At 62.3% G+C, this 12759-nt stretch overlaps 1 protein-coding gene across 1 annotated transcript; it reads right to left on the reverse strand.

Annotated features, from left to right (window-relative positions):
• Window positions 1–1512: 1512 nt before the first annotated feature.
• On the reverse strand, window positions 1513–12210 carry LOC135174454 (ubiquitin carboxyl-terminal hydrolase 36-like). Its single transcript, XM_064141724.1, has 15 exons — window positions 12144–12210; window positions 11533–11754; window positions 10836–10946; window positions 10191–10293; window positions 9540–9607; window positions 9044–9114; window positions 8636–8718; window positions 8427–8538; window positions 7990–8130; window positions 7618–7718; window positions 7189–7327; window positions 6735–7040; window positions 5974–6099; window positions 4755–4934; window positions 1513–1539 (listed from the first exon to the last, which is right to left on the reverse strand). The coding sequence occupies exons 1-15, from the start codon at window positions 12208–12210 to the stop codon at window positions 1513–1515; spliced, it is 1857 nt and encodes a 618-aa protein (XP_063997794.1).
• Window positions 12211–12759: the final 549 nt, after the last annotated feature.

A 12759-nucleotide genomic window follows, 5' to 3' on the forward strand; every position in this document is an offset into this window, starting at 1 on the left:
GCTAGGCTGTGAGAAGGAAACAGTGGAGATGTCTGCTGCACTCCTAGGCTTGCTGAGGTGTGTAAGAGCAAGCACACAGGCACAGGGAAGACAGTCAGGGCCTGGCTGTCGGAGTCTGTCGCTGTCTGTGTTTTCTCCCTGGGCTTCTGCCGCTCTGCTGGGATCTGTGTAACCCAACCAATCCTTCTGCTTCTAACGCCCCTTGCCCATCCTCCCAACTCACCTTGCACGTAAGGCAGACCCTGGGATGAGAGTGGGGGGTGGAAAGAAGGTGGCAGGGTGGTTGGGAGCCCCTCCTGGGCACTCTGGTTTGTGGGAGGGCTGTTGTGTTTCTGTATCACTTTTAACTTGTCTACTTCTGTCTGTAAGTGTTGTAGATCTCTGCTGGTGCACTGTGCCAAGCTGTGGCTATGAAGCTTCATCCCTTGAGTGCCAGCCAGCTGGGTCTAGTCTGGCTGCATTCATTGTGTAGGGGGCAGGTAACTCCCAAAGCATCCCATGAGAGCAGGTGTCGGGGAGGTTGGGCTGGACGAGGGCTGGGAAGAAAGACAGCTCCCTGGGCTTGGGTTCTTAGCCTGCATCGAGGGCAAAGCAGGGGATGGCCTCCAGAAGGGAAAGATGGCCTGGAAAAGGGCAGCATCAGGAGGGGGCAGAGAGGAGATGGGGGAGAAGTCAGCAACATCTGCTTCTGCAGTCCAGCTGTGCCCAGCCTGCTGGCTCACACCCTGCAGGAGGCTCGGGGGACAGCAGCCAGGGACAAGCTCCTCGTGCATGCCAGCCCCTCTTTTCTCCGCCACATAGAGGGGAGAGAGCACACTGGGAGATGAGCTGTGCTGTCTTGGCTACCTCCTTCTGCTCAGCTGTCACAGGGTTGGAAAAGAGACATTTAGAGCCCAGGTAAGAAGGGTGAAATAACGAGAGCTGCTGTAATTACCCCGAGGCCAGGTCAGAGCCATCAGAGCCATCCAGCAGGTGCTGTGTTGAGAGGACAGGACTGAGCAGTTCCTCCTCTCTCTAAAGGCTGCAAACGTTTCCTGTCTAATCAGTAACACAAGCTGGGGAGGAGCTGCCACGAGCCAGAGGAGCTGATGGCTTCATCAGGGTGGCAACAGCTCTGCCTTTGACGTGTGAGCAATTGACTGTGGCTTTGGGAGTTTGGGTTTTTCTTCATGCTGTCTTCCATGCAGTCACCTTCAGGCCTGTTCTGGTCTTGTTTCAGGCTGTGCTGAGGCAGAGCACAATGCTGGTACTGCGGACAGCCCCCAGCTGCTGCTCTGGCAATCAAGACAAATGTAAAGCCAATCACTGCAGGCTCCAGCAGCTTTTACTCTTGTGAGTGGCTCTGAGCGAAGAACTTGAGGCAGCTGAGTCCTCGTGGCTGGATGGTTGGGTTGTGCCTGGTGAATGTGGGGCAGGCTGTGGATGGAGACTGCCTGGACTTCAGCAAAGCCTTTGCCACCGTCTGCCACAAGCAGCTCCTGGCCAAGCTGGCAGCTCCTGGCTTGGACAGCTTCACTCTGTCTCTGGGTCAAGAACTGTCTGGAAGGCAGGGCCCAGGGAGTGGTGGTGAATGGTGCCACATGCAGTTGGCAGCTGGCACTGGTGGTGTCCCCCCAGGAATCAGTGCTGGGCCCAGTCCTGTTCAGTATCTTTTTTGATGATCTGGACGAGGGGATTGAGTCCAGCATCAGTAAGTTTGCAGAGGACAGCAAGCTAGGAGCAGGTGTTGATCCGTAGGAGGGTAGCAGAGCCCTGCAGAGGGACCTGGCCAGGCTGGATGGGTGGGCAGAGGCCAATGGGATGGGACTGAACCAGGCCAAGTGCACAGGGTTCTGCGCTTCGGCCACAGCAACCCCAAGCAGCTACAGGCTGGGGACAGAGTGTCTGAGAGCAGCCAGGAAGAAAGGGAGCTGGGGGTACTGGTAGAGAGTAGCTGCAGATGAGGCAGCAGTGTGCCCAGGTGGCCAAGAGAGCCAGTGGCATCCTGGGCTGGCTCAGGAACAGTGTGGCCAACAGGACGAGGGAGGTTCTTCTGCCCCTGTGCTCAGCACTGCTCAGGCCACCCCTTGAGTGCTGTGTCCAGTTCTGGGCCCCTCAATTCAAGAGAGATGTTGAGGTGCTGGAAGGTGCCCAGAGAAGGGTGACAAAGGTGGGGAGGTGCCTGGAGCACAGACCCTCTGAGGGGAGGCTGAGGGAGCTGGGGGTGTGCAGCCTGGAGAAGAGGAGGCTCAGGGGTGAGCTCATTGCTGTCTACAACTACCTGAAGGGAGGCTGTAGCCAGGTGGGGTTGGTCTCTTCTCCCAGGCAGGCAGCAACAGATCAAGGGGACACAGCCTCAAGCTGTGCCAGGGGAGGTCTAGGCTGGATGTTAGGAGGAAGTTGTGATTGGCATTGGAATGGGCTGCCCAGGGAGGTGGTGGAGTGGCCGTGCCTGGAGGTGTTCAAGAAAAGACTGGCTGGGGCACTTAGTGCCATGGTCTGGTTGACTGGAAAGGGCTGGGTGCTAGGTTGGACTGGCTGAGCTTGGAGGTCTCTTGCAACCTGGTTGATTCCAGGGTTCTATGAACAGCAAGAACTGCTGGAAAACTGAAGCAAAGAGTTCCTCCTGTCTGCCCACCGCCAGAGTGGCTCCTCCTGCATGGGGAAAGCACAGAGGTGAGCAGCAGAGCTGCAAGAGAACTGCTGCAAGATGGAAAGCAGGTGGGAAAGCAACCCTTGTGCAAGGGCGTTCAGATTGTCACTGACTGCAGCCCTCTGTAAAAATAGGCTTCAGCAAAAGCTCTGTGGCATTTGCATGGCTGTGAGGTCTGTCAGAGTGCAGGGCACAGAGGGGTTTGTGTCCTGTCTTGCTGTGCTGGACTGTAGCTTGCACTGAAATTGCATCTCTAGAAACAGGTAAGCTCTTGGCTGCACAAGTGAGGTGCCCAGAGCGCAGGAGAAGCTGAGGCTCCCTCTGCAGTGGTATTTCAGTGGCGCTCCACTGCTTGCAGTGTAACTGCAGTCTGGGTGCCTGTTCCTTCCCTAGCGGACAGGCCTGAGCTCACAGCTGCACCCCTCACCCCACAGCAGACCTGGGCAGTGCCTGGGGAGGCCCAGCAGAAGCTCCTGGCACCCCTGGCTGCACCCATGGCAGTGTGGCAGACGGAGCGCCGCCTGCCCCAAGACCACAAGCAGCACCATGCTGGAGAGAAAAGGGAGCTCTGCCCTTGCAGAGGAGCTGCTGTGCTGCACAGGTGGCCAAGAGCCCAAAGCACCCCTCCAGGGAGTGCAGAGTGCCAGCTGTGAAGAGCCAGGCCACTGCCAGGGCTGTCCAGATCAAGTGCCAGTGCCATCTTTATTTGCATCAGCACCAACTCCACAAGAAACCAATCCCCGCTCTGGGCTGCGCATCCAGGCTTGCACTCAGCCTGCTGCTAAGGCTGGACAGTTCCCCTCTGCTCAGCAGCCTGCAGGCCACGGGGCCCTGCCCTTGGTCTAGCTCTGCTCTGGGCACTTCCCTGCCTCTCTCCACACCAACTGCTCACTGTCAGACAGGCTCCTGCCTCTCCACACCCAGCACCCTGCGTGCTTAGCAGGATGTGCAAAGGGTCACAGCTGGAGTCCAGCCTTGGAGAAGGTGTTGGACCTTGCAGCCAAGTAAGGCCCTGACTGAGAGCAATGCCCACCCAAGGGACTTCAAGAGCAAACCTAAACCAGGGGTGTCCTTCATAGCAAATTCCAATGTCTGCTCAGTAAAACTTCCACACCTTTAACATAGTTTGTATTTGCTTTATTTGACTATGCCAAAAAACAACTTTTCCCCCCCCCAAACAGTGAGTCTGCAACTAGGTTGATGCAGGTCTGCTCAGCACCACTGACAACATCACTGCAGCACAGCAGCCATTCATGTGTTTAGACAGAAAGAATAAATAACCTAGAGCTAAGCCACTCAAGGATCAGAAACACCTTTTTGTCCAAAGGTTGCCAAATCTAGCCCAGAATATGCCCAACTGCCTCGTAGCAGAGCGCAACACGCCGCAGCCATCCCGTTCCTTACGCCGGGGTCAGAGAGTGGCAGGGCCTGTGGTTCAGAGCCACCTCTCCTGCAGAGCAGGCACCATCGAGAGGTCTCCACCTGTCTGTGTTCCTTCAGAACAAGAATGCTGAGCCTGGCAGTAAGGGCATAACCTCACAGCCGCAGGAACCACTCCGCAGCGAGAGGACATCAGCTCCTGCTGCCAGCTGCTGCTGCTGCTTGGCTGCCTGCTTCCGCCTGGCACTGCTCAGGGCCTCCCTGATGGAGCCTTCTCGTTTTAGGAGGTGGTGAAAGGGGAGACAAACTTCTCACTCTCCTCTTGAGTGCTCTCCTCTGCAGTCCTTGCGCAGGGTGGGCAGGTGGCGGCTGTGCCTCAGCAGGCTGCTCGCTGCCTCTTGCTCTCCCTTCCTCTCTGCCCTGTGCTTCTGCCTGCACGGAGCTCATCTCTCCTGCCTGAGCAGCAGCAAGAGCAGAGGCAGGGATCGTTGTGAGGGAAGCTCAGAAGAAAACCCCGACAAATCCCCCTGCTTTGGCCTCCATTTGCAGTGCAGCTCTCAAGGCTTTTCCGTTGGCAAATGCTGCCCAAGCTCCCCAGCTGGACTGGCCTTGCTCCAGGCCTGGCACAGCTCTGCTGCCCTGACAGCAGCACCAAGTGATGCTGGCAGTCACCAGGACACCTAAGGACTGCCCCACAGAAGCTGAGCCCCACCAGAGCAGGGTCCCCACCTGTCCTACTCACCAGCTGTGCTCCAGCCTGCTCCAGCTCGGACAGCTTCTGCCGAAGCTCCAGCACCTGCTTCTCCTTCACAAGCAGTTGCTGCCTCAGCAGCTGCTCCTGGCTCGGCGCCTGGGGCATTGCAGCAGCAGCTGCAGCAGAGGCACCAGAGGTGGCAGAGGGAGCTGCACTGGACTCCTCTGGCTGCAAACAGAACAAAACCTCTTACGCTGCAACTCGTGATGGAGTCAGGGAACCAGGGAACTCTTTGGGCTGCAAAGAGCCCCCAGGGCAGCAAGCCCAACCCTCAGCCTAACACCTGTGGCCATGGAGCAGCCAGCAAACTGACCCAGGCAGCTGCAGGCTGAGGACTGCCAGGGCTGCCAGAAGCACTCCCATCTGCAGGCAGAGGTCTCACTGGCCAAGCAGGATCCAGTGCCTGCACTCTGACATCCAGTGCATGCAGCTCCTCCAGAGGGAAAATCCTGTGCCATGTCGAGCGCAGGAGGAACAAACTCTGCCGAGTGTCTCTGTCCACCTGAAACACCAAAAGAGCCCCAGGGCTCCTTCAGCTCACTCCAGCAGTGCCTGAAGCTCTGCTGGCAGCAGGAAGGTTTCCTTTCTTTCCTGTCTCTCTCAGCACTTGGCCATTCGCACAGCCTGGCCTGGCTCTGCAGCCTGTAGCAGCAGTGCAGCTCACACCCCCGCGCCCCTGGCATCAGACAGAGAGGCTCAGCTCTGCAACTGCTCTTCCCAGGCCCTTGCCAGGCTCTACTACTCTCCATCAGCACCCGAGGAGCACTTCCTGACCCCTTGCCCATGACCAAATTCTCCTCTCCCTTGCCCGGTTTCCCTGGAGAAAGTACAGCGACAAAGCTCTTGCGAAGCCACAGCCTCTGGGCACAAGAACTGAGCCCAGGGCTTGGGCTCAGCTCTTCGGCCCCTGCAGGACTTTCTCCCACCACATGCCAGCCCAGGGCTGTTAGCCAGCATTACACCCACTCTGCTGCAGCAGCAGAGCCATCTGTGAGCCACAGGCCAAAGCTCCTCATAGGGTCAGTGCCCACTTTGTTTGCTCACACCAGCAGCAGGGACAATCTCCCACAGCCCAGAGCCAGGGCAGGGATTTAGCAAAGGCAACCAATGGGGATGGTTCAGCAGCCAAGAGCACCCAGCCCTGGGCACAGAGTTCATTCCCCAGGCACAGACTCTCTTCACCCAACTCCCCTGGCAGTGCAGAGACCTTCTGGAAGGCAGACACAAAGGTTTCCACCAGCTTTGGGGCAAAGGCCTTCAGGTATTCTCCTCCCACGTTCTTGAGGATGGAATCCATCAGGTAGAGAGCAGGGAGCTTCTGTGCTGGGGGAGCCTGCAGGGAGGAGAAGAAAGGGAGAGGTTTAGCACAGCAGAGGCACAGCTGAAGAATTTTAAAGAGAGAGAGTGGCAGGCCCAGAGCCCTCTTTTGGGTTCCACTACAAACAGCAAGTCGCTGGCCTTGGGTTTCCTGCTGGTGCCAAAAGGCAATCTGGCAGAGGGCTGCTGAGCTCAGAGCAGAAGGGGACCCTGGAGCAGCCAAGGCTCTGTGCCAGGAGTCACTGCCACTGTGCCTCAGCCTGCGCAGCAGTCGGGCAGGGAAGCAGCAGAGCCTGGGAAGGAAGCTGCTGGCAGCCACGGCACAGGAAGGGGAGCTCAGCACTGCTCCCTGCTGCAGAGCTCAGCTCCTCAGGGCAGCACAGAGTCAGCAGTGCAGTGGGGCTGGACCGTTGAGGTTTTCTCTTGCAGGCAGAGCCAGCCCCTGGGACAGGCTTGCAGACAGCTCTGACACCGCAGAGCTCAGGGCAGGCTGGAAGCCACCCCTCAGCCACTGCTGCCCTGCTCTGCCCCGCTCTGCCCTCAGCACGACATCTCCCCAGCCCCTGCTAGCCCCCGAGGCCACCCCAGGCTGCTGTCCAGCTGCTCCCCCAGCAGCACAGGCAGCAGCAGCAGGCAGTGGAAGGTGCAAACCTTGGCCACTCGTGCTTCCACCAGGGACACGATGCTGCTGGCCAAGGCCACGTTCTGCTGTGCCAGGAGGGTCAGCCTGGCGATGGAGGATTTGCTGCTGCGTGTCAGGCCCTGCAGCTGTGCCCAGTAGTCCTGGCACACAGCTGCTGAGCCCTCTCTGCTGGGTGCTGGCGACCCAGCAGGCAGCTTTGGCAGGGTGGGGCTTCCACTGCACAGCTCTGGCTCCATCCCAAACAGGCTGTGGGCCACAGGGACTCCAGCCTCCTCCAGCCCAGGCGGCTTCTCCCCTGGCAGCAGCCCTGGGCCCTAGACAAAGGAAGAGGTTGATGGAGAAGTGCAGGAGCCAAGGGCATGGCAACCCTGCCCTGCCCAGCCCCTCCCTGGCACAGCAGGCAGAGGGGCAGCAGGTGCCAGCACCCGGGGGCGCTGGCCAAGAGCAGCCTTCAGGACTCACCTGGCCCATCCCTGCTGAGGACAGGGGCTCCTTGGTGACAGATTTCCTGTCCTCGCTGTGGACACCGCCAGTGCAGCCGGGCAGGCTGGAGGCAGCCTTGGCAGTGGGCCCCTGCCAGCTCCTCCTGGGGCTGGGCACCCTGGGGAAGGCAGAGAAGGGCTGGCGTTAAGTGCCAGGGCTTGAGCCACTGCCAGAGATGCGCAGGAGAAAGAGGAGCCAGAAGCTGCAGGGGTGAGGTGGTCCTGGTGCAGAGTAAAGCCATGCCAAGGGGCTGGCCCTCTCCCTGCCACCCTCCTCTGAGCCAGGGCATGCAGAGGGCGTTGGGGCTACCTGGGCCAAGCTCTTTCCCGCAGGCAGCCCTGTGCTGCCAGCCCTGTCCCAGCTGCTGGCAGCAGGAGACAGAGGGGCAGCAGGCAGAGGCACTCTCACCTCTGGTAGAAGAGCAGGTAGGGCTGCTGCCCCAGGACCTCTTGGATGCCCGCGGGGCACACCCGCTCGTCGTTCATCAGGTACCACTGCCCACTGCTGGCCTGCAGGAGGAGCAGAGAGAAGGGGGCTGGGCTGTGCCCGGGGACCTTCGTGGCAGCAAGCACGGGCAGAGCTCCTCTGCCCAGAGCCCAGAGGAGGCCCAGGCCAGGCAAGGGGGCTCCGCCAGAGCGGCACCTCCACGCTTCCTGCGGCAGGGCACGGCCTGTGTCCCCCCCCACGCACCTCTGCTGAGCAGCCTCCTTGCTGTGCCCTCCAGGGACCCACCAGCACCCCTTAGCCCTGAGGGGTGCCACGACAGCAGCCTGGGCTCACCTTCACGTAGCAGTAGTAGTGCCCTGCGTGGCAGCTGTGCCCAGAGTGCACCAGCACCGCATAGAGGCTGTAGAGGACGGGGTCCCCGCGCGGCACAGACAGGTAGGGGCGGACGTTCAGCAGCATGGGGTACGCCACGGCCTGCAGGGAGAGGCTGGCTCAGGAGCCTGCACAGGGCATGGCCTCAGTGCAGACAGAGCAGCTCAGCTGGCCTAGCAGTGCCACCTCCCAGGGGAAGGGCACGCACCCTCCCTGGGCAGAGGTGGTGCTGAGGAAGGTGGCCGGAGAAGCCAAACTGCCCCTGCACCGCAGAGCTGGGCAAGGGCTGCAGGACTGTGGCAGAGCTCAGGCTGGGCACAGGAGCCCTGCCAGCCTGCTCTGGGCAGCAGGAGCTTGGGCCAGGAGACAGCCTCAGCCCTGGCTTGCCAAGCACTCACCTTTGTGATCTTCCCTCCCCCAAAAGGGGCAAAGCGCTTCAGTGCCACTGTGAGGACGTTGGCAGCTTGGTGGATGCTGAAGCCTTTGCGGGCAGACACCTTCTGCTGGCACCTGCACAGGGAGAGCTCCAGCTCTGCAAGCTGTGCCACCACCCAGCTGCCTGCCAGCAGCACAGCCGGGCCCCTGGCGCCCGCAGCCCCGCACTCACCTGGCACACATGTAGGCATTCTCCCCGCACAGCAGCTCTGGCTGCACAAACTGCTCCAGCGCCTGCACCACGCTTGTGGCCTCCTGCAAGGGCAGAGCAGAGCTCAGGGCACCGGCGGCCTGCCCACGCCACAGCCCCGAGAGATCACGCAGAGCACGGGCACAGGGCCGCAGACCACAGCAAAGCCCTGAGTGCCACCAGCTGGGCACTGCCCAGCCCCACGAGGGGCGGCTGCAGGGCCCCCAGCAGCCACTGGCCTGCCAGGCAGAGAAGGCAGCGCAACAGCGGCAGCTGCTTCCCTCCCGCCCGTGCTGTGCCTTGGCACTGGCAGCTGCAGGAGCCCTGAGAGCAGCCATGGTGCAGCTGCAAGAGCAGCCCCAGCAGAGCAGAGCCCCTGCCCAGCCCTACCCCGATCTCCAGTGCCAGGTCCAGGTAAGGCTCGTAGGTGTCCGAGGTGTTCTGGCACTGCAAGCACAGCACTGCAAAAGAAAGAGCAGTGGCCACAGCCTGGCATGGCCTCTGCACGCACCCACCCCAGCACAGCCCAGCCCAGCCCAGCCCAGCCCAGCCCAGGCGGCTGCAGGCTACCCCCTCTCTGCATCTGGGCTCTGGGACAGCAGCACCAGGGTTCACAGCCTGGCCAGGAGGAAAGCTGCCAACTCCACTGTGCCCTGGCACAGGCAGTGCTGCTAGGCAGCTGGCAGCAGGGGCGGCTTTGCTGCTGGCAGTGAAGGGGGGAGCCACAGCCAACAGATGTTTCCATGCCCACAGCAGGGCTCAGGGTCTGCAGGGACCACCAGAGCCAGCAGCTGCAGCTGGGGATGGTTTGCACACACTCAGCAGTGCTCCCAGAAGGGAGGCAGCCCTGAGAGCCACAGGCCCAGCAGCTGGCACCAGCACTCACCACGGGACCGCAGGGAACCCCCAAAGATCTGCTGGACCAGCGTTGGGGCCTGGCTCTGCCCATCCAGCCTAGGGACAGGAGCAGCAGGTCTCACACAGCCCCTCCACAGCAGCCTCCCCTCAGGGCCCCCTCTGCGTGTCCTCAGCACAGCTCCCCGGTGTGCTCTGGCCAGCAGACAGCTGCAGAGCTCCAGAGGCAGAGGGAAAAGCCAGGCTGCTCTGCCAGGGCCATCGCTCAAGGGTTGGCACCAGGCTCCCATGGGCACCTTCCTCCAGAAGGAGCAGAAGCTGCTGGCTGCAGCTCGGAGCTGGCCTTGGCAGAGGCAGCGCAGGGCCCAGAGGAAAGCTGCTCTCTCGCAGCCCCAGAGCTGGACCTGAGCCAGCTGCAGCCCTGGCTTCCTGGGCAGCTGGCACAGGAGCCAGAGCCAGAGCAGCCTCAGGACATGGGGACAGCACCACAGCTCTGCTGGGGCGCAGGGGCCAGCAGAAGGGAGAAGGTGGCCTGTGGCACAGAGGGGCAGAGAGCTGGGCCGTGCAATGAGGCCCCTGACAGCCAGTGCCTCCCCCTAGCAGTTCAGCCTGGGGGACACCTTCATCCCTCCCACGGGCACAGGGCACTGGTGAGGGCACAGGGCAGCAGGGCCCCACATACTGGGCACAGCCGTTCCCGCAGGCCTGCTGCATGGCGTCAATGGCGCAGCGCAGGAACTCGTGGGCATCCTCCTGCCTCCGGAGGCTGAAGTGCTGGGCAATGTCTGCAGGAGAGGCAGCCTCAGCAGCTGCTGCAACAGATGCAGCTCCTGCCCCAGCAAGCAGGGCTCCAGGCTCTGAGCCCCCTCAGCCCAACCCTGGGCTCAGGCCCACGCTGGCTGCGGGAGAAGCCCTCCCACAGCCCATGGAGCCCCCAGCCCCTGGCGGGCTCTGAGTCACCTCAGCAGAGCTCTCTGCCAAGGCCTGCCCATCCCAAAGGGTCTGCTCCAGCAGCAGCCCCTGGGCCCCTGCATGGCTGCTGCAGGGCAGGGCAGAGCAGAGCAAGGCAGGGCAGAGCAGGGCATGGCTGGGCAAGGCAGGGCAAGGCAGGGCAGAGCAGGAGCAGGGCAAGGCAGGGCAGAGCAGGGCAAAGCAGGGCAAGGCAGGGCAAGGCAGGGCAAGGCAGGGCAGAGCAGGAGCAGGGCAAGGCAGGGCAGAGCAGGGCAAAGCAGGGCAAAGCAGGGCAAGCCAGGGCAAGGCAGGGCAGAGCAGGGCAAAGCAGGGCAAGCCAGGGCAAGGCAGGGCAAGGCAGGGCAGCCACCCTTACTCTTGAGGTTCCGGATGATGGCCTCTGGCTTTATGGCCTGGCCGCTGCTGGCAAAGGCCTGCCCCACGTGGGTCTGCATAGTGCAGAGCATGCAGAAGCCTTCTCGGTGACCTGGAGCAGAAGAGCAGAGGACAGGAGGTCGGGGACAAGGCCAGGAGAGGTGGAAGCAGGACAGAGCACGGGAGGGATCTCTGCTCCCACACAGCTCCGCCACGCTCAGTGCTTCCTATGAGCTCTGTGCTGCAGCACAGCTCTGGGGCACCCTGGGTACACAGGGACCAACACACATCACCCTGCCAGATGCCATCCCACTCACAGCACCACTGCAACCCCTCAGAGGAGACAGCAGCCATGTGGATGGGAAGCAGGCCACAGGCACTCCCTGGAGGAGCCCAGAGGTTGGCCCGGAGGGCAGATGCCAGCAGAGCCCTGCAGACAGGGTTGTGAGCCCTGTGTGCTGCCCTTGGCCCCAACTCAGCAGCACTGCTAGGGCCAGGAGAACACAGCAACAGCCTCTGCTGGGGTCAGCAGGGAGCAGACAGGGCACAGCCCAACGCTCGCAGCCCCTGCCAGGGCCACGCGCACAGGTGCCGAGCACAGCGCGGGCAGCAGGGCGGGCAGGCGGCTCCTGCTGCCCACGGGCACTGCCACCCCGGCACTGCCAGCCCAGCAGTGCCCCCCACTGAGCCCCACTCACAGCTGCGGCCGTGCTCCCCGCAGAGCAGGTAGCTGGCGAGCGGCGCCGTGTGGGTCAGGCACTGCAGCGTGGCGTTGAGGAAGCAGCTGCGCCCCAGGTTGCGCAGCCCAGCGCCCACCCCACACAGCCGCGGCCACTGCATGCAGAGGCACCCCCCGGGCAAGGGCACCTGCTGGGGCACGGGCACCCCAATCTCTTGTGCTGCCTGGGCTTGGTCACTGCCTGCAGGGAGGGGAGAGGGGCGGTGAGTCACAGGGCTCAGGAGCACCAGCAGCCCCCTGGGCCCTCTCTGCCTCCCCTGCTTGCTGCTCGGCTCCTCCTCGGGGCTGCAGTGCTGCCTGCCAGCCTCGACCCAGGGCCTCAGCAGAGGCTGCTGCCCCCACGGCTGCTGCCCCTGGCATCAGAGGCCACCGCTGCCAGGCTCAGACCCTGCCTTCTGCTGCCACAGCTTGCTGGGCGAGGCAGGCAGGGGCCAGCCCAATGCCCTTCCTCACCCGGCTCCAGCCTGGTGACCCCTCCTTGCCCATCTCCAGCTTGCTGCTCCTTCCCTCACCCAGCTCCAGCCCAGTACCCCCTCCTCACCCAGCTCCATCCCAGTGCCCCCTCCTCACCCAGCTCCAGACACTGCCTCTTCGCTGCCAGCCCCAGCTCCTGCTCCAGCTTCTTCCCTCTCCGCATGCTGCGGCTGCACTCGGTGGCTTCGACTCAGCCGTCCCAGGCCACTCAGCTCCCTCCTCCTCCTCTTCCTCCTCCTCCTCCTTCTCCGGCTCCTGCTCCTCCTGCTCTTCTTCCTCCTTGCACTCTGTGTCAGCTGAGGCAGAGCTGCACCTGCTGGTTGGCAGCAGTGCCCGAGGTGGGCAGGACCTGCCAGGGCATGGCCCTTGGGCTCTGTGGTGTCCATCGTGTGCTGGCAGCACGGCTGGGGGGGCCTGGCTCTGTCCTGCTCCAGGAACTCAGCAAACTCAACTCTGCCCCAGCGAGGCCACATCTGGAGGCCTGGAGTTGCCCATGGGCCAGCAGTGTGCCCTCATGGCCAAGCAGGCCAATGCTCTCCTGGGGGCATGAAGAGAGGGGGGCCTGCACCCCTCTGCTGTGCTCTAGGCAGGCCACAGCTGGAATCCTGCCTCTGCTTCTGGGCTCCCCAGCTCAGGAGAGATTGGGAACTGCTGGAGAGAGTCCAGGGTGGGTTTGGAAGATGCTGAGGGGCTTGGAGCAGCTCTGTGAGGA

Source organism: Pogoniulus pusillus, unplaced genomic scaffold, assembly GCF_015220805.1.
Source record: "Pogoniulus pusillus isolate bPogPus1 unplaced genomic scaffold, bPogPus1.pri scaffold_64_arrow_ctg1, whole genome shotgun sequence".
Lineage (NCBI taxonomy): Eukaryota > Metazoa > Chordata > Aves > Piciformes > Lybiidae > Pogoniulus > Pogoniulus pusillus.

Coding starts and splice junctions, on each gene's coding strand:
- LOC135174454 (XM_064141724.1), bottom strand. CDS start 12,210: ATGCGGAGAGGGAAGAAGCTGGAGCAGGAGCTGGGGCTGGCAGCGAAG. Junction 8,719..9,043: donor ACCTGGCACTGGAGATCGGG/GTAGGGCTGGGC, acceptor CTGCCCTTGCAG/GAGGCCACAAGCGTGGTGCA. Junction 4,935..5,973: donor TTGTGTCTGCCTTCCAGAAG/GTCTCTGCACTG, acceptor TTCTGTTTGCAG/CCAGAGGAGTCCAGTGCAGC.